Source organism: Leishmania major, chromosome 34 (assembly GCF_000002725.2).
Source record: "Leishmania major strain Friedlin complete genome, chromosome 34".
Lineage (NCBI taxonomy): Eukaryota > Euglenozoa > Kinetoplastea > Trypanosomatida > Trypanosomatidae > Leishmania > Leishmania major.
Window position 1 is genome coordinate 1,074,938 of NC_007286.2, and position 19,769 is coordinate 1,094,706.

The following is a 19,769-nucleotide window of genomic DNA, read 5'->3' on the forward strand; positions in this document are numbered from 1 at the left end:
CACACAAAAAAAAGAAGATGGGGAGACATAGACAGAGAGCGCGAGACGGGGGAGCAGCGTGCGGAGCAGAGGAGGCGAGCAGCAAGATGAGGTGGATTCGAGTAGACAACATTACAAAAGCGGCACCCGCTATGCGTGTGCCCTCATGCGCTTCCGCAGCTTCTGCGCCTCCTGCCGAAGACGATTATCGGACTTCGTCCCCTTGCACTCCTTGCATTTCCAACCGTGCAAGCGGTGAATCATGCCGGGAACGTTGAAGCGACCGCACACCACACACAACCGCGGCATTGTCGCTCCGTTTGACGTGGAGCGGCCTTCGCTACTGGATCTGGAGTGAAAGCTACCTGTTGTTGCCGTGCCAAAGCTGCCCTGCAGATCCGATGTCGGCGGGATATTGAAGATGCTCTCCGCCAGCGGCACCAGAAACTCAATCGGGATGGACATAAAGAGGGGATAGCGGTAGCCGGCAGGAGAGAGGTTGGTGGGGCAGAACTGAACCATTACAAGGTTATCGCCAGTGTAGCGTACCGCGACGCCCTCGAGCTTGCCGGCGCACACCTGCTCCATCGCCTCGCACCAGTAGCTGTCCGTGAGGTGCTTGCGCAGAGAGGCGCTCGACGCAAGAATGAGATAGGACTCGCCGGGCGTAGCGAAGGCGAAGTTCCTCGCCGGCTGCTTCTCGATTTGGAATGACATTTTCTTGTTGGCAACTGCGATGACGAAAGGAGCCTACGCTGAACTACTCTGGAATGAGGAGGAGGAGAGTTCTGTGGGCGAAAGATTGCGTCAGTGCACGCAGCGCGAGCACGGACCAGGCAAAGGTGTATGTGCGGGTGCGTATACGCGTTGTAAGAAACGAGCGAAGGAGATGGAGAATCAAAACAGGGTGGAAGATATACAAGAAGGAAATAAAAAAAACAGAAGATGGAGTATTGGGAGAGGGAGAGGGAGAAGGAGGGGAAAGGTGGGGCTACTGTATCGTGTGCGTGCTCGTGCGAGCGTTTTCTCGTGTTGTTGCTCACACACGCACACAACAGCAACGAGATAGAGAAAGATATGATGCTCGGTTTCGCACGCACGCACGCACACGCGAAGTGAAGTGAATGAGCTGTGAAGAGGCAAAACAAAACACAACAACAGACGAGCGGCAGCAGTCCCGGAGAGGCGGCCGCTGTGCGGTGCAAAAGCCGAAGCAGAAATCGAGTAAAAGAAAGCCGCGGAGGCGGTGCGCAGAATAGAGGTGTGTGCCACCCCGATTTGCTTTTTCTCGTTGTTTTGCGATGTGTGTGCGTATGCGTGCTGGCCTCTCGCGTGCTTTTTCTGTTTTTTTTTTTCTTCTCTACCTTGCCGCTGTGGTAGCTCTGGCGCACGCGGATGAGGGAAGCACGAGAAGGGGATGAGGCGGGGGGACGGCACCAGTAAAAATAAAGTTCAGTGCGGCGTTAAAGAAACTCCCTGGTGGTGATATCGCCACATACACACACACACACACAGAGAGAGAGAGAGAGACAGAGAAAAAAAAAGAGACAGGCAGTAGAGGAAGGGAGAGGCGTGCACGCCAGCAAAGGCACGCTCGACAGAGATAGGGAGAGAGAGAGAGAGAGACAGAGATGCATGCGGCACGGCCGGGCACGCAGACTCCTCCTCGCCTCAAAGGTGTTGCTGCGCTTTCTACCTTCTCTGGACACGCTCCCGTTGGCATGAGCTCGGAGAAAAAGCCTTCACAGTTACCTTCGTTGCGTTTTCGTTTTCTTGTGCGCTCCTTTATCAGCGTGCTGCCAAGGCGGCGGCTACTGTGGGCATCGCCGCCAGAGAGAGAAAGAGAGAATGCTCTGACCTCCTACACCTCTTTCGTCTGCCTTCTTCACGTTTCACGGCGACAGGTGCACGCGTGCTCTACCGTTTGTTGCGTTGTGATGTACACGCTGCTGAGCAGCTTTGGCCGCGTAAAGTACGAGAAAACAAAATAAAGCACGCGAAGCACAGAGAGAAAAAACGAAAAAAAAATGACGAAGCGAATGAGAAATGCGCCCACGAGCACGCTGGAGTGCGCACGCTGGATGAAAAGTAGAGCCAAGCTACCACGGCACACGCGATTCAAGGGCTGTCGCACGTACCTACCTATAGAGCGACATCAAACTGGAGCAGAAATGACGCAGCGAGGCGAGTTGCGCACCCGCGAGAACAGAGCTGGCAAAAGGAAGCCGCGGCAACACACGCAGGCGAGTAGAGGAGGAATGAAGGCGGTCAAACGACGACACAGAAACAAGAGAAAACAAGCGCGCAGATAAACAAAATACACGAACGCTTCCGCACCCTGACGTCTGCAGGGTGCACTCAACAGTTGCCCATGCTAAGCCACCCCCCCCCCACACACACACACACAACCACCACCATCAGTGGAAGAAGCGCAAAAAAAGGGGAAGACCGAAGAAAGCACCTCAGTCTCATGCGTATTTTGCACCTCGACAGGCAATCGCGTTCTTCCGATAGTGCACGTTTCTGCTGTTGTTGTTGCTTGCTTGCTTTACCTCTTGTGCTTCGCCTTTTTCCTTTCTTTTCACCGCCACTGCGTGTGGACACCTCACTCTCAACCACAAGCGGCCGACAAGTTCGTGCTCCCCTCTTCCCCGCGCGTGAAGCACAGAGCGCACAAGATAGGCAGAGAGAATAACACTCAACCAGCTGGAGCGGCAGTGTCCGGTGCGGTAGCAGCCTCAGCACAGGCCTCTACCCGCACAAGGCCAGCCTGGACCATGAAATCAACCAGTGGTGCCGAGAACGCAAAAGGCTGCAAGAAGCCCACAATCGCGGCCCAGAAAGCAGCCGCGTGCTCCTGCTGGGTACCGGTCACACCGCCGACTGTCGACGGTGACGAGCCGTGCCAGGTGGAGGCGACCACGTAGATCATGTTCTTTACCGTCTCTTCCACTGCCTCCTGCACCAGCATTGCATCGTCATGGAAGGTGCTACCGCCGCTCATGTCACGTCCGGCAGCATCCTCTATGACCGGGTAAGCACTGTACACCGCGTAAAAAGTGCCCAGAACCCGCCTCCACAATGACAGCAGCAAATCCGGTTGCGTCGTCAGCGCCGCCGTGTACCGCAGCAGGACTTTGGGCACCAAGCTCAGTAATCGGCACTTCACCTCCGTGAACACAAGCGTCGGCGGTGCAGATCGCCGAGACAGAGCGGAAGCGCCGCCCACGTAAGCCATCGACTCACCGTGCCCGTTCCGCTCCGGCGACGCCGGTGACACAAGTGAGTTGAAGAGGCTGCCAAGAACGCTTTGGCTGAAGCTCGCAGCGGCGACGCTGTTTTCGCCCGAGGCGGCCTTTCGCGCGCCGGTCCACTGCAGACCAGTCTGCAATCGTGCCTTCGGTGCGCACAGACGCTCTGTCAGAGGGATGAGGATGTCCTCATACACGGCCATGACCGCAGAGGAGGGGAGATCGTGTGCTTCTGAATCGAGCAAAGCGCGCTGCAGGCACAAGATCGCCTCGCTGCCGTCACGCGCATCGGTGCTGCAGAGGGCCAGCGCGGCGAGACTTCGAAGCACAAACACCCAAAGGCTGCACCACTCGCCCCTTTTCGCGCCAGCCCCACCGGCGGCCGCGCCGGCGTTGTCCAGAAGCACGTTTCGCCCACACAGGCCCAACACCTCCGCCATGCTGGCGCCGCTTGGAAGGGATGTGGTGGCCACCGCCCCGCACTTCGCTTTCGTGAATGCCGCCTCATTGCTCTCTGGCTTGTCACCGACCGCCGTGCTCGACCCTGCTGCACGGCCGTGTCGCGTCCACACGCTAAACAACAGGCAGAGCGACACAATACTCTCCGTGTCGTCCAAGACGCTGTAGCGGCGTTGCTGCACTACATGCAAAAGGAGGGATCCAATCTGGCGCTGTACCACAACATCAGAGACGGCGGCGGCATGTACCGCGAAGGGGGCAAGGAGAACAAGTACTTCGCTGCCAGAGGCCCACGGCTGCATTGCGTCCCTCTCCTCTCCTGAGCCAGAGCCGCTCTCAGCCTCCCCCAGAGCAACGACTTGGTCGTAGAGAAACGCTGCGACGGGGCGAGCCACGACAATGGCGAAGGTCGAAGGAGCGGCGCGCATCCAGCATGCCCATAGCTGCTCCATAGCGACGGCACCGTGCTGGCCGCGCCAGTGAACCGCCATGAGCTGCAGCGACGCGCACACAACGCGGTTGCCAAGGGTGCACCAGTACGCCCGCACACCATCGCTCGCGCGGGTGTCGCGCAGATACACGTCCACCTCCCGCAGCAGCCGGCTGACGCGGGTGGTGAACGAGGCAAAGTGCGCGGGTTGAAGCACCGCCGTTGTTGCGGCGCCGCCCACAACTGCGCAGATGAAAGCGAGTTCATACGAGGCGGCGTAGGCGGATGCCTCGTCCAGGCCGCTAGGGTGCCCATTCTCTTTCTTGCCCTCCCCTTCTGTTGAGGCTGAACTGACGTCGTTGCCGCCGCTGCCGGCGACATCTTCCTCAATGCTAGAAACGGCAGAGAGACTGCACAAACACCGCTGGGCAGCGTTCGGGTCAGTTGACACTCGCTGCAGAATCATCAAAAGCCGACGCATATTCGGGATGCAGCTGACTATTCGCCCGAGCGCATCTCGCAGCTCAGACAACTGGACCGCCGACACCTGCGGCGCCCCGCTGCCCCCAAACAGAGAAGAGAACCAGCCGCGCTCACTCGCGGCTTTCTGCTCCGCGGCAACGTCCCCAGCAGCGGGGGCGGCCGAGAGTGGTGCAAAGACGTTGGCGCAAATGCCGGGGTCCTGCAGAAGCACGTGAAGAGGCTCTGTTGGCGCCGACACCGACCGCTGCGCTGCCCTGCTGACCGACGCCTCAGCGTCGCCATCACCAGCTCCACGCGGTTGCGGCCTGCACCTCGCCGCCTCTTGCGCTGGCTCGACAAACAGCCCCAAGAACTGCATGTCCAATATCAAGCGTGACAGCGGCAGCCAGCTGTCCTCGAGGCTGCTGTGGATGTCCACGAGCAGCGCAAAGACCTCGCGCATGCACAACAGCTTCGGCACACTGCGGTACAGGGCGCGCACCTCTTCCTCGGGGTTCGTCAAGTCGCTCATCACGACGTACTTTAGCAGCCCCATAAAGCACTGGTCGGCCACCACGGGTAAAGGAAGCGCGTGGGCAGCACGCACCAGCAGACAGACACCGCGCAGGCTCGATTGCAGAATAGCCATCTCAGTCGGCAACTGCTGTTCCGCCTCCTCGATGGCGCGCGCGATGGTGTCACCGGTGGCCACAATCGACAGCGACACCTCGTCCACGGCCGACGACAACATGCCATCGAACACGAGCAGACTGCGCTTCCAGAGAGACTGAAAGAGAAACAGGTCAACGATCTGCAGGACGCCACTCTCGGGGTCACGGATGCGCGTCGTTGCGACTGTCGAGCCCGCCGTGGCGGCGGCGGTCGCAGCGCCGAGTTCGTGAGACGGTATGTTCGCCGGCGCCTTCACCGCCTCCGCCTTCTCGGCCTCTGCCGCTGCGCTCAGCGCGTGATGCACAAAGCTCAAGCACGGCTGCATTTCCAGCCTCCACGTCGTATCGTTCGCGAAGCCGCGGTCCATCATCTCGGCCATCACCACCTCGTGCTGACGAACATCGTCGTAGATGCTGCCAAGATAGGCCGCGGGGATGTCCTTGCCGTCGTCGATGCCGCGGTTCATCTTCACAAAGTCCTCCCTCTTCATCTGCTGCGCCACCTTGCCGGAGTGCTGATCCGTGTTGAGCATAATGATGGCAAAAGAGAGGACAAAGGCACCGGAGTCGCTGTGGAAGGGGTTGACCGTCTCGTCCTTGATCACTGTGCCATCCTCGCGGTAGGCCACATTCTGCTGGTACCAGTGCTTCGCGAAGGACTCCATCACTCGGTCAATCTTCTGCGACTCACCGGGCAGACAGAGGAGGAACACCATTTCGCGAATCGACTCTAGCAGCCGCTTATTGCGGAACTCAAACTGGTGAATGAAGCCGTTGAGCTGCTCCTCGAAGAAGCGGACAGAGAAGAGAGCAGCCGGCACGGTTGCATCCTCCGCAGTGGCGACGTTCTCTGGCTTGTTGCGGCCCTGCTCACCAATGTAGTCGCCAAGCACACGCTTGTTCAGCACAATGCTGAGACGGTATAGGGCCGCGCCGAGCTCCCGCCCGCCCGCCGGCTCTGCAAGCACAAGCTTTGTACAGTGCTTCAAGGAGCTCGCTTCCTCCGTGCCGGCAGGCACGCGAATGGCGTGCTCAAGCAGGAACGGGATGCCTTTCTTCATCGGTGAGTCCTCGAAGAGCGATGCAAAGTGGCTCAGCTTGTCCTTCTCCTTCTGCGCATGCTGGATGAGGCGATGCAACTCCGCGAGGGACGTCGAGGGGCTTCCGGCGCCCATGGTGGTATCCGACTCGGCGGCCCTCGACGGCAATGTGCCTGACGCGATGGCTCGGATCGCGATGCCGGACACCATGTTCGTCGTCGCATCTAGCGCCGTGCGCTGGGTGCTGCGCGGCAGACGCCGCGCCGCCATGCTCCGTTGGCGCCTGTCTCTGCGGTAGTCCACAGCAGCAGCAGCCCTCTGGCGTCGTTGGGCGGCGGCCTTGCGGTCTCCGGCCATGCCGCCCCGCCGCTGTGACCCCGCCGCTGTCGCTACCTCCTCTGAGTCGCCGTGAAAGACGGGGTAGGCGTGGCTTGCCAGGACCTGGCAAAGCTGCGGCAGAAGCGAGGCATACCGCCACGAAAGGTCGTAGTGGATAAAGCAGAAGCTGCCGAAGCGCGGGTCGCTGCAAAACTCCGCCAAGCTCTCCAAAAGGATGTCGCGCCACTCCTGCTTCCTCTGCAGCTGCTGCACAGAGAGTCGGCCAGAGTTGCCGTGGCCGGTGGAAGCAGCGCTGACAGGACTGGCCGGAGACCTGGACGCCACCGGAGAACCGCTATGGCCCACCGGCGATCTCGGCTGGGCCGCACCGGCGTCGGCAAGCTCGTTCGCGAGCGCCTCCAGCGGGTTGAGGTGCAGCACGCGGATGAAGTTGTATATCTGCGGGATCAAGTGCTCCGAAAAGCCCTGCATGACGAGGTGGACCGTGCGCAGCACCTGGGCAAGAACGATGGTGCGCGTAGCGCCAACACCGGCAATCAAGAGCGCGCGGCACAGCTGGTTCTGCACTGTGTCCAGCAGCGGTGCAAACAAGGGCTTGCTGAGCGAGCACCGAAGAAGCAGCAGACAATCCTGCGCGAGTGCGAGCCCCTCCAGTTGAATCAGCGTGATCGTGTTCTCCCAAGGTGAGGTCTTGTCGTCACCGCTTCCACCGCTCGCTGAAGTGCCCGCTAATCCCTCGCTGCCGCCAAACGCCACCGTCGACGCGACCTCGCGGCCGTCGCTGTCAAAGCAGGCGATTTCGCCGCTGATGAGGCGACTGATGAACCGCAGTACCGTCACACCCGCCGCCACTAACGCCCCGCGCGCATCCTCGTCCGCTGGCAGATGCAGCAACCGACGAAACAACGTCATGACAATGAGTCGCATGCTCTTCTCCACGGTGCGCTTCAGTAGTTGGCTTGCCTCGGGGTGCGTGGCCAGCACCATCATGCGGCCAAGTGCCCGCACGTGCACGCCGCCGTCGGCCATCACCGCTGCGGGGTGATTCAGAGCAGCGACATAGACGCTAAAGATGCGAGAGAGCAGCACCTCATGCGAGGCACTATCGTGCACCTCAGCCCGCGTTTCGGAGGCGGCCTCGATCGCGGCGTACACGCCGTACATTGACACGAATGCGCAGGGCAAGTCCAAGATGTCGACCAAAGCGGTGAGGGCGACGCCGGTGACCACTGCCGAGGTGTTAGGGCTGCGACACACGTTCGCGAAGGCGCTCAGAATTGCCACCTCACTCACCTCGGCGTGCTTCGCGCAGCTATCCTGTAGAAAGAATGGCACGAGATCTGGTAGTGCTTCGGTGGTGAAGGCGCAGGCAGGATTACTTTTCCCCTGCGGAGTGGGGTGCACCGAGGACGAAGACGAAGCGCGGTCGGACGCGGGTACAGCCCCAGCGAAGAGACACCGCTGCAGGTCAAGCAGCTCCTGAGCAGCAGCGTACTCGCTGGCTTCCTTCTCCTTTAGCGGACCGCTGCGATAATTGAGCCGGTTGCTCGTGCGCATTGCAAGCAAGGTGTTATCGACATGGATAAGCACCATCTGTCTGTCTGTCTCCCCGCTGTCGCTCAGTACTGCATGCAGATCGCACGCCGATGCGCATAGCGACGCCATCCTCACGCTGTGGGTGATACTGCGGCGTATTCTGAAGGGAGCTAAAAGCAGGAGACGTGCTACGCGGAAAAAGACTACGACACGCAAAGAGACGGAGGTACTTGAACGCACAGAAGGGCTGACGCGCGAGGGGAGAAGAGGATGCTCCTCTTTTTTGTTGCTGTTGGCTCGAGAGACGTGTGTGTGTGTGTGTGTGTGTGTGTGTCTGCAGAGGGGGGGTGTTCTACCTCCAGACGCTTCTTGAACGGACTGGCACGGCCACAGTCAGCGGTGGCGAGAGGAAACAACAACAACAAAAATGCTGCTCTACGCGCGCGCACACAGGGTTAATAGAATGGAGCAGTACGCCGCACGGTGTGAAATGCAAAGGGCAACACAGCATGCGGCATTCAAGGAGAAGTCAAACGAACGCGCGATACCGAAAAAAAAAGGGCAACATGGGCTGCCTCAAGCGATACCGCGCGACGAGGCCATCGATGTGGCCGTTGGCGGTGCGCGGTGGAACGACGGAAGAGAGGCACCCACAACGGGAGAAAGCGCAGCGAGAGTAGAAGAGAGTCGCAGAGAGAGAGAGGATACAGCAGCGTAATATCAGCAGACTGGTTAGCTTGTTGCTTTTTATTTTTCTCTAACCAAGAGACGCCTTCCCCTCTCGATGCCGGGGAGGAGGGAGGGGAGGGAGGGGGCAACCCTCACAGTGCGTGATATCACAGGGTCCGGTACACCTCTGCGCGGTGGGCAAGCCAAGCAGCCCCTCCTTCCTATCCCTGGCAGATGCCCAACCAGCTTCTGGTGGTGTCAGGGTCGGGCGCCTACGATGCGGGCATGCCAGAGCGATGTGTCGCTGCTGGTGTCGGCGGTGAGGTCCTGGACGGCGTGGCGTCGGAGCGACCTGCGTCTGTACGCACAGCTTGTGCCATCCCTATGAGTAGGCGGGGTGTCCGCGCGACTGGAGACGCATCCCACCCTCCCGCCCTCACACTGCCTACTGGTGTGGTGGTGGGGGGAGCCTGAGCCACCTCGCGAGCGATGCATCAGGGGTGGTGACCTGCATGATGGGGGAGCGGCTGTGAGGCGGCCTGCAGAGCGGGGGCGGGTGGAGGTCGGGGCAGGGGGCCGTGCTCTCGCATGAGTGCGCTGGCCCATTGCTGCGACGCGCGTGTCCACCGGTGCTTCGCACCACGCGATAAAGGGGGGAGGGGCTGTGGCAGGCCAGGGAAAAAACATGGTGTAGCTGATGTTGTAGTGCAGAATGAACGCGCTGAACAAATAGGTAAGAAAAGGGGCGTTCTTGCCTTTGTTCTCAGAAACCGAAAACAAGTGACTGTATGCATAAAAAGTAGTGTGAGGAGAGAACACCGCTGTGAAGCACCTTCTCGGCGACCACGCGCCTAGGATCCAGCATTATGCGACACCGGAGCACGTGACGATCATCAGCGTGCACGCTCTCTGGCCCTCCTCTCCCTACCCATGCTCCTCAGACGATGCGCAGCCGAACCATCTGAAGGTAATGTCTGACAAACAGAGTTGTCTCGCCGCGTGTTGCTTCATTGCCGACATCTTCTTTTTTTTTTTTTTGGGGGGGGGGGGCCTCCCTCTACGACTGGGGGAGCAGCGCCTACGCACATCGCACTTGTCGACTGCTACAGAGAATCCCCTCCCCACCGTGAACACCTTGTGTGATACCCGCGAGAGAAAACGACGAGGCATCCCAAACTGTGCCTCCGTCGCCGCAGGCGTGCGCGTATATGCGGGCGGAGGAGGAGGCGGCGGCGCAACATAAACAACAGACGAAAAGGGGGATAAGGCGTCACGCAACACTGCGACAGGAGAAAGTGCAAGAAGAAGACACACACACAGACATACCACATAGCACAAAGCACCGGTGGTAAACAGCAGCCCATCGTGTATATGACCATACGAATACATGTAGACGTATATAGATTCGTTTTCTTCACCAAGACAACAAGAAAAAAGAGAGGAGCGCATCCGTCGGCGTGCACATCTGTCTCACGCATGCTCGTGCTCACGCCAGGCTTGCACGACACACCAGCGCCCCGGAGTCGACATTTTTTGAGGGGCGGGGGGTTGACTTGACACACACACACCATGCACTTTCCTCTGGCATATATATATATACATACATGTACATGCGAGCGAAGCATCCAGCGTTCCCCCTCCCTTCCAGCCTAGCGGAAGAGTTTCGACAACATAATTCAGCAAAAACAACCAGATGTGTCGCAATACAGAAGAGAAAGAGCAGCCGCAAGTAACCAAACACGGAAATCGGAAGTGCTCTCAGCATCGTCGCACGTTTCCGCGACACCATCTGAGAAACACAAATGCAAAAAAAATGGAAACGCAATGCTACCAGTCAATAGATCGAGAGAGAGCGAGAAGGGCCGAGAAGCAGTGCGGAGAAAGAGGGAGGGAATGATTCGGTTGCTGTGCAACGCGGTCGCGCTGCAGCACTTCAACAACAACGCAACACTTCGTTCAACGGGTTTCATCTACCGCCACAAGAGAAGCCTGCATAAAAGTACAACGACAGTTCCTCTGACGCTGCCGCGCCACGGCTCCGCCCTCGTCGTCAAGGGCGAACCGCCCTGCCGTTGCAGGGCGGGCCACGTGACCAATGACCTCTCCTTCTCCCTCCTCGCCCCTTCCTCGCATGCGTGCCGCGCCATCGGCGCCTCACGGACCCGGGTGTGGAGAACACAGCGTCATCCACGCGGGCCGCGCCCACGCTCCGGGTCGAGGGCAAGAGGCGGCGGCGTCTGCCGTGCGGGCAGCAGGGGATCCTCTTCTGTGCGCGTGCCGGATGGGCTCAAGGAGGACGCTGCCCACACTCAGGCCAGGGCCCTCCAAGACCCTGCGCACTCTCCCTGCATGCCATGCCTCGCCCTCACCCGCTTCAGGCCGCGGCATGCCGCGGCGCAGCGCAGCGTCTCTCCACACGGGAGTCTGGAGGGCTCGATGGCGCTGGCCGGTGCTGTCCTCCCCCACGCTTCCGGCACCCGTGCCGCATCAGCCCACCCCGGCCGGGCGCAGGAGATGCCGCACATTCCGCTCACACGCACCCGGGGGCTGAGCCCTGCGCACCTCCCGCACACCTTGCTCAGAGCACGGCACACCATGCCAGCTGCCCACGGCAGCGCCTGCGCACAGCGCTCGCACTTGTGTATGCCTGGGAGGGGAGGGGGCCTGCTGCAGCGCGGCATCGTTGCCCGTGGGTGCGCGCTGTCCACATCGTCCCGTTCCGCCAACGCAGCGGGGGGTGGGTCCGTGCCTGGGCCGCATGCCCGCATGTGCCGCGGCAGGGGGCGCGCTGCTGTGCGTCGGGGACAGCAAGGGGCACCCCACCTGGTCCTCGACCCGCACCTCTTTCACAGGCGTGGCTGCGTCAAGCGCAAGGGACCACCCCCCAAGAGCCCCGCCGACACACATGCGCCTGCGCACACAGAGAGCTCACAGCCCGCCGTTCCCGGGCCAGGGGACGGAGGATGCGGGGGGCAGCGATAGACACACGACGGCGGAAGCCCGTGCAGCGCGAGTGAGGCGCGTGCAATCGCATCCCTGCGTGCAAGACCATTGCGTGAAACGCGGTCTGCCTCGACCGTCGGGCGACCCGCAGATCGCGCGTGGCACACCGGTGGCAGCGCCATTTCAAACCTGTCCGCCGACATCAAGCGTCCGCAAACGTACCCGAGGGCACGCCGCAGGCTCTTTCCTTCCCCAGAGAGTGGGTGCTGGGCCCTGATGCCATGCACCGAGGTGTCTTCTCGTGGGAGAGGAGTGCATCATAAAAGGTAATAAAAGGGAATAAAATACACTGGACAACAAGAAAGCAGAGGAGTGGGCCATCCGCGAGGACTCTTTCATCGTAGGAGACCAGCACTAGTGACCAGTAGTTCTCTCTTTCCGTTCTCGGCTTGGTGAACCAACAAAGATGGACGAGAGAAGGGCAGCGCAGGACAGAGGGGAGATTCAGCTGAATCACAGCAGCGGTGGTACCAGCCTCCCATCTCTCCATTGGCCTCCATTTCGTATGTGCGTGGGTGCAAGTCGGACGACAGCGGCCGCGCATTCATGTATGACTGAGCGCCCAACAACACTTCATCATGTATATGTGCGCGGGAGCCGGCGGGAGCACACCCGCTCGACTGGGTTCGCATGCCCCATCACACTTTCTACGCTCGCGCACGCAGAGACACACGGCATAGAAAAACAAAACAATGAAAGAAAAAAGGAAGCACAAAGAGAGCACGCACAGACAAGATCACATCCTTCTACACAGTCACCGCTAACTCGCCTCAACGTTTCCTCGCCCACGCGCACACACTTCCTCTCCCAGGACGCCCGCCGCGGCAGCAGCAGTGGCGCGGGGTCCACCCCTGGAGGGCGCAACTGGAGAGACAGAAACGAAGATGAAAAGGGGGCAAACTGTCACAATAAAACAGGTAAAGAGGCAGAGGAGCATCTGTGGAGGTTTTCGGGGGGCTGAGTGGCCGACTGAAGAAGAGCGCAAACGACAAGAACAGCAATGCAGAGCACCACCATCAACTAGATGCAGCCCGTTACGTTTGATGGCCGCTCATCATGTCTCTTTCGAGGTAAAGCGGGTCTGCGGGAATACGCGCGCGAGCCGGCAGGCATGCAGAAGAGAATCGAGTAGGTGAAAAGAATAGCAGCAAAAGGAGGGAGGGAGGGAGGGGGGCGAAGAGGGCGGCAGTGTCATCCCTTGCTAAGGCAATCGCACACAGCATCTCCACCTGCAGTACGAAACACCGCCACTTTCGCTGTAGGAGGGCGGAGTTTCAGTGTAACGCCCGCTGCGCCACTAACGCCTCCACCTGCCTCTCTCTCTGCCGCTTCTCCAGCACCTCGGCACAAGCACCCCGCGCCCCTGCGATCACACACACACGCACACACACACACACACACCTACTCGCACGCGTACCCGTCTCGGTGAAGAGCCAATGGGTATTTGCCGCATTGCTGTCAATTTCTACATCAGCCTCTATCGCCGTCTACAACTTGACCGGCGCCTTCACGGACGTGATGCGGCCAACGGCAATGCCGCGCGGGGCCCAGTGCAGCACCACCGCGTCGCCGGCGCTGACCACTTCTGGACGAAAAAGAAAACGGCACTGTACCAGGACGCTCGCGCGGAGGCCAGTAGCTGCGGCGGCGTCGCTCTCCTCCTCGCTACCAGGTGACGTCACAGAAGTCACGCACGCAGCCTGGCGCGCATTGCGAGTGTACATGATCGGCTCCATATGCGCGCTTATCGACTGCGATAGCACCGAGACGGCAGCCTGGAAAGACCACACCGCCGTCTCCGGCTGGCGCACAAGAACTTTCCCCTTCTGCGAGACCGTCACCGCGTCCGGAAGTCGGTTCAGAGCGAACGTGGCCTCGTCGCCAACCTGGGCCTCGTTCACGTGCTCACCGTCAACGTGGATGCCGCGCACAAGCACAGCATAGAAGCGACCGTCGCTGCCAGGCCCAATGTAGCAGCTGCACCCCACCTCCACTGCGCCGCGTGCGACGCGGCCGTGCACGACGTGCCCCACGCCATCGACGACAAAGGCGTAGTCCAGGAGCACTTCAAAGGGGGGCTTTGATGCCCACGATGACGGGCTCAGCAGAGGCGAGGGAGGAGGTCTCTGTAGGTGGGAGAGGCAATAGCGGAACAACTCCAGACCTTCTCCGCCTTGCACCGACGACACACAAAACACGGGCACGCGCAGCCGCTCGACACGGGGCGGGCCCGCTGTCGTGTTTGGGGTGGAAATGGGAGTTGTCGTGCCCACACCTCCCTCCACGGCGGAGTCGCGGTGGCGTGGTAGCCACGCCCGGCAGTACGCTGCGGCCATCAGTGTCGAGTCCACCTGCTCCGACTCACACCCCACCACCTCCAGCGCAATCGCGAGTTCCATGATAAGGCCATCCAGCTCGAATTCCTCCACCAAGTCGCTCTTGGTGACCACCACGACAAGCGGTGTGTTCATGGCGCAGCACACCTCCGCGTAGAGAGAGACGTCGGAGACGTCGGCAGTGTCGGCCGCCACGCACACGCACACGTAATCCGGCTTGCGGCTCATGAGGCAAAACAGCATCGTTTTCGTGATGTCGCCGCCAGCGTCGAGAAGCGTGATGGAGCGCGGCGAGGCGCCCATGAAAGGCAGCGTTGATGGTGGCAGCGGCGCCGCAGGAGATGAGGCGCAGGACCAGCTGCAAGCGGAGCCGCGCAGGGCCGCAGCGGGCGAGTCCCTGGGCGACGGTAGCTGCGCTGCACTGACAGACCGCGTCGGCTCTGGTGACGTGTCAGCCGGTTCCTGCTTCACCGTCCAAATCCGCGACGCCAGCGAGCTTGTCCGCCCTGTGTCGAGCTCGTGCTTGTGGTTGAAGAGGGACTGCCGCGTTCCACCGCAGCCGTCGTCGAGGCGAGACGTGAGGAGCACCGCCATCAGCGTCGACTTGCCAGAGCCGACGGCGCCGCAGAAGGCGACGCTCAAATCGTGGCCGCCATTGCCTGCCTGACGCCGCGATAGCATAATCTCTCCACACAGCAGCTCCTCCTCATTCTCCTTGCTGAGGCATGGCTCATGTTGTTCGCCATCTCGCCCCGCGCTCTCTGCCGCAGTGAACTTTAACTTGTCGTATGGAGAGGAAACGCTGCCTCTGGCCGGGGTCGCGGCAGTCTTTCTGACGACACAGCATTGCAGCAGCGTCGCCTCTAGTTGCAGCTGAGCTGCCATACGATTAATGGTCTGCACGGACTCGTTGAAGTCCCGCCGGGTCAACCCGCGAGGGGTGCCGTCGTCGGAGACGCCGAGCTCATAGAGGCACTGGCCATGGCCCTCTGAGACACGAAACTGCATTTGCGTCACGAGGTGCTGGAAGCGGCTCGGCGAGATGCCGGTGAGGCGCCACTTGTACTCCACATCGCCCTCGTCATCCTCCGCGGTGAGAGACTGATATGCCAGCCAGCCCACCCGTCCATCAGGTGTTGCGGAGCTCGTCTTAGATGCAGCGGATGGCGGAAGCAGCTGAGGCGGAGTGGAGTTCATGACAGAGAAGGAGCTGCACATCCACGCGGTCGGGCGAGTAGAGACACAGTCACCTTCATCGGCGCCATCGAGCAGCAGCGAAGGCGGGGCGGTCTCCTCACTGTGTGCCACCACCGACTCTGGAAGTGCCACCCACGCTGGAGAGCCCGTCCAAGGGGGAGGTGAGTGAGGCGTTGACGATGCGAGTGCGTCGGTCTGTCTGGGATCCATCTGACCTCGTTGGAGGCGGCGGTCATGGCGAAACGAGGCGTGCGCGCGCTCGGCCAAGATCTGCTGCTGCGATTTTGTCTCAGCATGCGTCTCCTGCACTAATGTATGGAGACTCGGCATCTGCTCGCCGTGAGCTGACGACGACGTTGGTGGTGACAATATTGATGACACCGCCGCGACTTCGCCGGCCCCCACCGCCGTTGTCGAAGAGCATCCATTAGGGGCTAGTAAAGACGATGGTGGCACCAAGTGGGAAGTCGAAGTGCACGACGGGGTGTTGGTGGCGACGGCATCGTCCTGGTATCCTGTGCCGACGCTAGCCGTGGCGTCGCTAGACTTCCTGTGTATTCGGAACGCCTCCTGTTGCAGCATACTCAACAAAGTCAAAACACGCGGCGTCGCAGGAGAGCGGATAAGCAGGCAAAGAGAGAGGGAGAGAGAAGTCGAGAAAACAAACAAAAAAGGGAAGCGCTCAAGACTAGAAGGAGGAGGAGACTGGACGGGAGTGCAGCGAGGCAAAACACGAAGCGCCTCTGTTCTTTGTGTTTGCTTTGGAGGGAAGGGAAGGGAAGGGAAGGGGAGGCGAAGAACCACAACAGGGGGTGGAGGGAAGTAGAGCGAAGCCGAATGAGGGTAGTGCCTCAGAGCACATACCACATGGACCAACTAGACGTGCAAACACAAGAGAAGGGCAAGTTTCGAGGGAGAGAGAGAGAGATCAGCACAACGAGCTAGTGTGCGCCACATGAAAAATAGACCTGTGTCTGTATCTGTGTGTGTGCGTGTGGACGGACCCATGCAACGTGTTTTAGACAAGAGTGAGAAAACAACGAAGCGATGTCGTCGCTTACCCATGGATTGGGGGGGGGGTACGCCCTCGTTCAACAGCTTCCTCGATTCTTCTGCCTACAGTGACCTGGGATGTTGGTGAAAAGAAAGCAAAGCAGCAGGTAACATACAAGCAGTAGAAATGACCGTAGATAAACAGCAAGTTGCTGTACAAGGCGAAGCACAATAACCGGCGCAGAAGTTCGCGAAGCTAGCGGGAGCTCGCTGCTGGTGGCGGTGGGAATAGGTGGATGTGGTCGTGCGTCAGTGTAGGCGCTCAAGACAGAAGGAGAGGGGGAAGCCGATTTGCGGTCCTCACGTCCGTCCTTCTCTCCTGTGTGCGGGTATGCCCCATACAACGGTACCCCTTCCCCAACAGGATAGCGGAACGACAAAAACAACACGAGCGAGAGGGAGCGGGGTGCAGAGAGAGAGAGAGGGGAAAAATCTCGTCTGTGTACACAAACATATATATATATATATATATGTATATGCGCGTGTGTGTGTGCACTCGCATGTGCCTGGCAACAACCCTTAGGCGGAGGGGGGCATCTCTGAAGTGATCACATCAGAAAGACAGCGACGTCGAGAGGGAGAGCGGCACACACACACACACGCACCCACACACAAACTCCCCAGGCAGGGCTAATGAGTAGTGCAGTACCGCCCTCCTTTTCGGCGCGTGTGCACATCGGCGCTGCCTGAACAGTTGGAATCGCAGCGACAGTACCAGTGGAGCCTTTCGACAACACTGACGATGCATCCTACTTCTCACCCTCCTCTGGCTAAGCGTGCGCGTCACAACCCCATCTACACCACTCACCGGCCACCAGGTGAAGTGGCCTGTGCGGTTTCGTGGGTTGTTTGCGGGTGCGGGTGTGTGCTTGTGTGTTGTTGTTTGTTTTCGTTTTTGTCCGTCGTAGATAATGAAATCGAAAAGAACGAAAAAAGAAAAGGAAGAGAGATGGTGTACGGAAACCCAGACCGTGCACACCGCCACCGCCAACACCCACAATTTGCAAGAAGAGAACGGTGTGGAGGAGCTGCGAGAGCCAACCCTCCAACCGTGCCGTCTTGCTTTCCTGCTCTCCTACCTCAGTCGCATCCATTCCTCACCGTCCTGTCTGGTACCGTGCAGAGAGTCCGTCAACGAAGCGAAAGCTCCCAGAAAGAGATCGTGCCCGAGATCGGCTCAAAACGCCGCTGCGGACGCCCTCCTTCGTGGTTCTTGGGGCTCTCTAGATCTGGCTCGGGTACAGGTACACACGGATGCGGCGGCCAATGGCGGACGCCGGCACAGACGCGCCGTTGAACTTCACGCGCATCATACCGGCGTTACCGTGCGGACGGGTCACGCGACCCCACAAGGCACGGGTGGTGCTGCGGCGCGCGGGCGCCTTGCTCCAGCGCACACACCGCTTCACCTTCTTGCCGTGGTAGACGTAGCAGACGCGCTTGCCCACGTACCACGTGGCGTCCTCGCGGGTGTTGACATTCTCAACGCGGACCAGTGCAGTTTGCTTGGTCTGACCATGCAGGCCACGCGTGTAGCCGGCGAGCGTGCCCTTCATGTAAAGACGAGGTGCCTTGCGGTTGCGGTTCACCCTGCTCGTCTTGGCAGACAGCTGGTGCAGCTTCTTGCTGCGCTGCGAATGGACCTTCGAGGTAGTCATCCGTGTTGAAGTCGATCCGGATGCTAACGGCTGCAGAGGCGAGTAAAGAAAAAGGGTTTTTGAGTGTGTGCGTGGGGAGGTGCGGAGAGGACAGTTGATGAAGGTTTGGTAACGATGAATTTTTTTGAATAAAGGGAATAGCGCCTAATTCGGAGCGAGGGGGTAGACCTCAAAGGCACATGGGAACGAGGCGCCAGCATGACAAGACACATAGCGTGTCATGCGTCGTCTCTGTGAGTGCACCGTGCGCTCGACTACACGAGCGCCGCAGCCCTCTGCTTTCTCTTTGTCCGATCGATTGCAAACGCGTGCCACTCCACGTGGTGGCGCACTGCTGAGGTGCGCCATTACGCTTGCGCAGCGACTCCGCGTGGCCGCACACCAAAAGACACACTGCTTAAAAGCGGGACACCGCGCGTCATTGACGCCCGTCCTCCGCCCCATGCTCCCCTCCCCCTCACTCAACGGAAACGTAGCTATCCCCGCATCTGTGCTGCAGTACCAAAAGTTATCTGTGACGTGCTGCGCCGTCTCCTCTTGTGCAGCCCGTGGAGCGAGCAGCGTCGTCCTCCTGGTTTCCCCCCCCCACTTCCTCTCTCTCTCTCCTTTGCTCAATAGCGTTGTTCGTGCAAGACGGCATCACCATCTGCGCCGTTTTTTCTTGCGCTTGCTGCGCCCTTCATGACAAACACGCGAACATACGCACACGCAGTGAGGGGTCTCCGGCTGTGCTGCCCTCTGCCCATGTTGTACATCGAGACGCTTGCCCAGTCCTCCTCCCTCCTGTGCTTTTTCCTCCAGCAATATGAAATAACGAAAGAAAAAGTGAAGGGACGGGGAAAGACGTCAGTGGCATGGACGTTGGTACATGCAAACCCAGGCGCATGCCCACACTACTGCACCACTGCGCTCGCCACGAAGGGACCACAACACGCGACCACAAACCAACACGTCACAAAGGAAAACTGCCTTGACTCGGCACTGACGCTGCATGGAGAAGTGCGCACAGAGAGAGAGAGAGAGAGATGTACACGTGCATCCTCCTAGTAAAACGCGCCACCGTAACCGCCGCCGCCACTGCCACCACGCCCGGCAACACTCTGGCGGCGCGTACCTTCGCCGTGGACGTAAGCGCTACACTCAAGCAGAGGTGCGGTTTCCTCCACGCCAGCGGGTGCGTCAGCCACGCCGTACTCTGCCATCCGTTGACCAACGCCTCTGCTCAGGCGCCGCTCGCGACATGTGTCTATCACATCCTTAACCGTCACCGCTACCGCCAAGATCAAGTACAGAATACCGGCGTTGCGGCACGCACGCGCCTTTTCCTGCCGATCCCATTTGTTGATCACCGAGGTGATTGCCATCGAGTCGATGCCTATTTTGAACAAGTAGCTAATGAACACAGCACAGACACCGTTCAGGTAGCAGAACACCATGCAGGAGCGGGTGCGAAATCCCATGGTGCGATACCTAGCGGCGCACCTGTATGAGTGTCTGCTGGTCGGTGTTGATGTAGCCTGTAAAGGGGTGGAGCGGGGAAGCGAAGGAGTCGCGTACGAAGATGAGTAAAGCGGGCTCGAAGGGCCAAGATAGCAGAAAGGAAGGCGGGTAGCGATGCTGCACGTGTGCGCGTGTGTTTGGGCAAGCAGATGAGGGCCTGATGGAACGCGCGAGACGCGCAACGAC

At 59.9% G+C, this 19,769-nt stretch overlaps 5 protein-coding genes across 5 annotated transcripts; all 5 read right to left on the reverse strand.

Moving 5' to 3' along the window:
- Nucleotides 1-129: 129 nt before the first annotated feature.
- On the reverse strand, nt 130-696 carry LMJF_34_2440 (conserved hypothetical protein; the record flags this gene model as incomplete). The annotated part of the gene is made up of 1 exon (XM_001686290.1): nt 130-696. The coding sequence occupies one exon, from the start codon at nt 694-696 to the stop codon at nt 130-132; it is 567 nt and encodes a 188-aa protein (XP_001686342.1).
- Nucleotides 697-2,677: 1,981 nt separating this feature from the next.
- Nucleotides 2,678-8,296, reverse strand: LMJF_34_2450 (conserved hypothetical protein; the record flags this gene model as incomplete). Its single annotated transcript, XM_001686291.1, has 1 exon — nt 2,678-8,296. The coding sequence occupies one exon, from the start codon at nt 8,294-8,296 to the stop codon at nt 2,678-2,680; it is 5,619 nt and encodes a 1,872-aa protein (XP_001686343.1).
- Nucleotides 8,297-13,326: 5,030 nt separating this feature from the next.
- On the reverse strand, nt 13,327-15,954 carry LMJF_34_2460 (conserved hypothetical protein; the record flags this gene model as incomplete). The annotated part of the gene is made up of 1 exon (XM_001686292.1): nt 13,327-15,954. One exon carries the CDS (start codon nt 15,952-15,954, stop codon nt 13,327-13,329), a length of 2,628 nt encoding a protein of 875 aa, XP_001686344.1.
- Nucleotides 15,955-17,648: 1,694 nt separating this feature from the next.
- LMJF_34_2470 (putative ribosomal protein l35a) lies at nt 17,649-18,083 on the reverse strand (the record flags this gene model as incomplete). The annotated part of the gene is made up of 1 exon (XM_001686293.1): nt 17,649-18,083. One exon carries the CDS (start codon nt 18,081-18,083, stop codon nt 17,649-17,651), a length of 435 nt encoding a protein of 144 aa, XP_001686345.1.
- Nucleotides 18,084-19,126: 1,043 nt separating this feature from the next.
- LMJF_34_2473 (conserved hypothetical protein) lies at nt 19,127-19,543 on the reverse strand (the record flags this gene model as incomplete). The annotated part of the gene is made up of 1 exon (XM_001686294.1): nt 19,127-19,543. One exon carries the CDS (start codon nt 19,541-19,543, stop codon nt 19,127-19,129), a length of 417 nt encoding a protein of 138 aa, XP_001686346.1.
- Between the last annotated feature and the right edge of the window lie 226 nt (nt 19,544-19,769).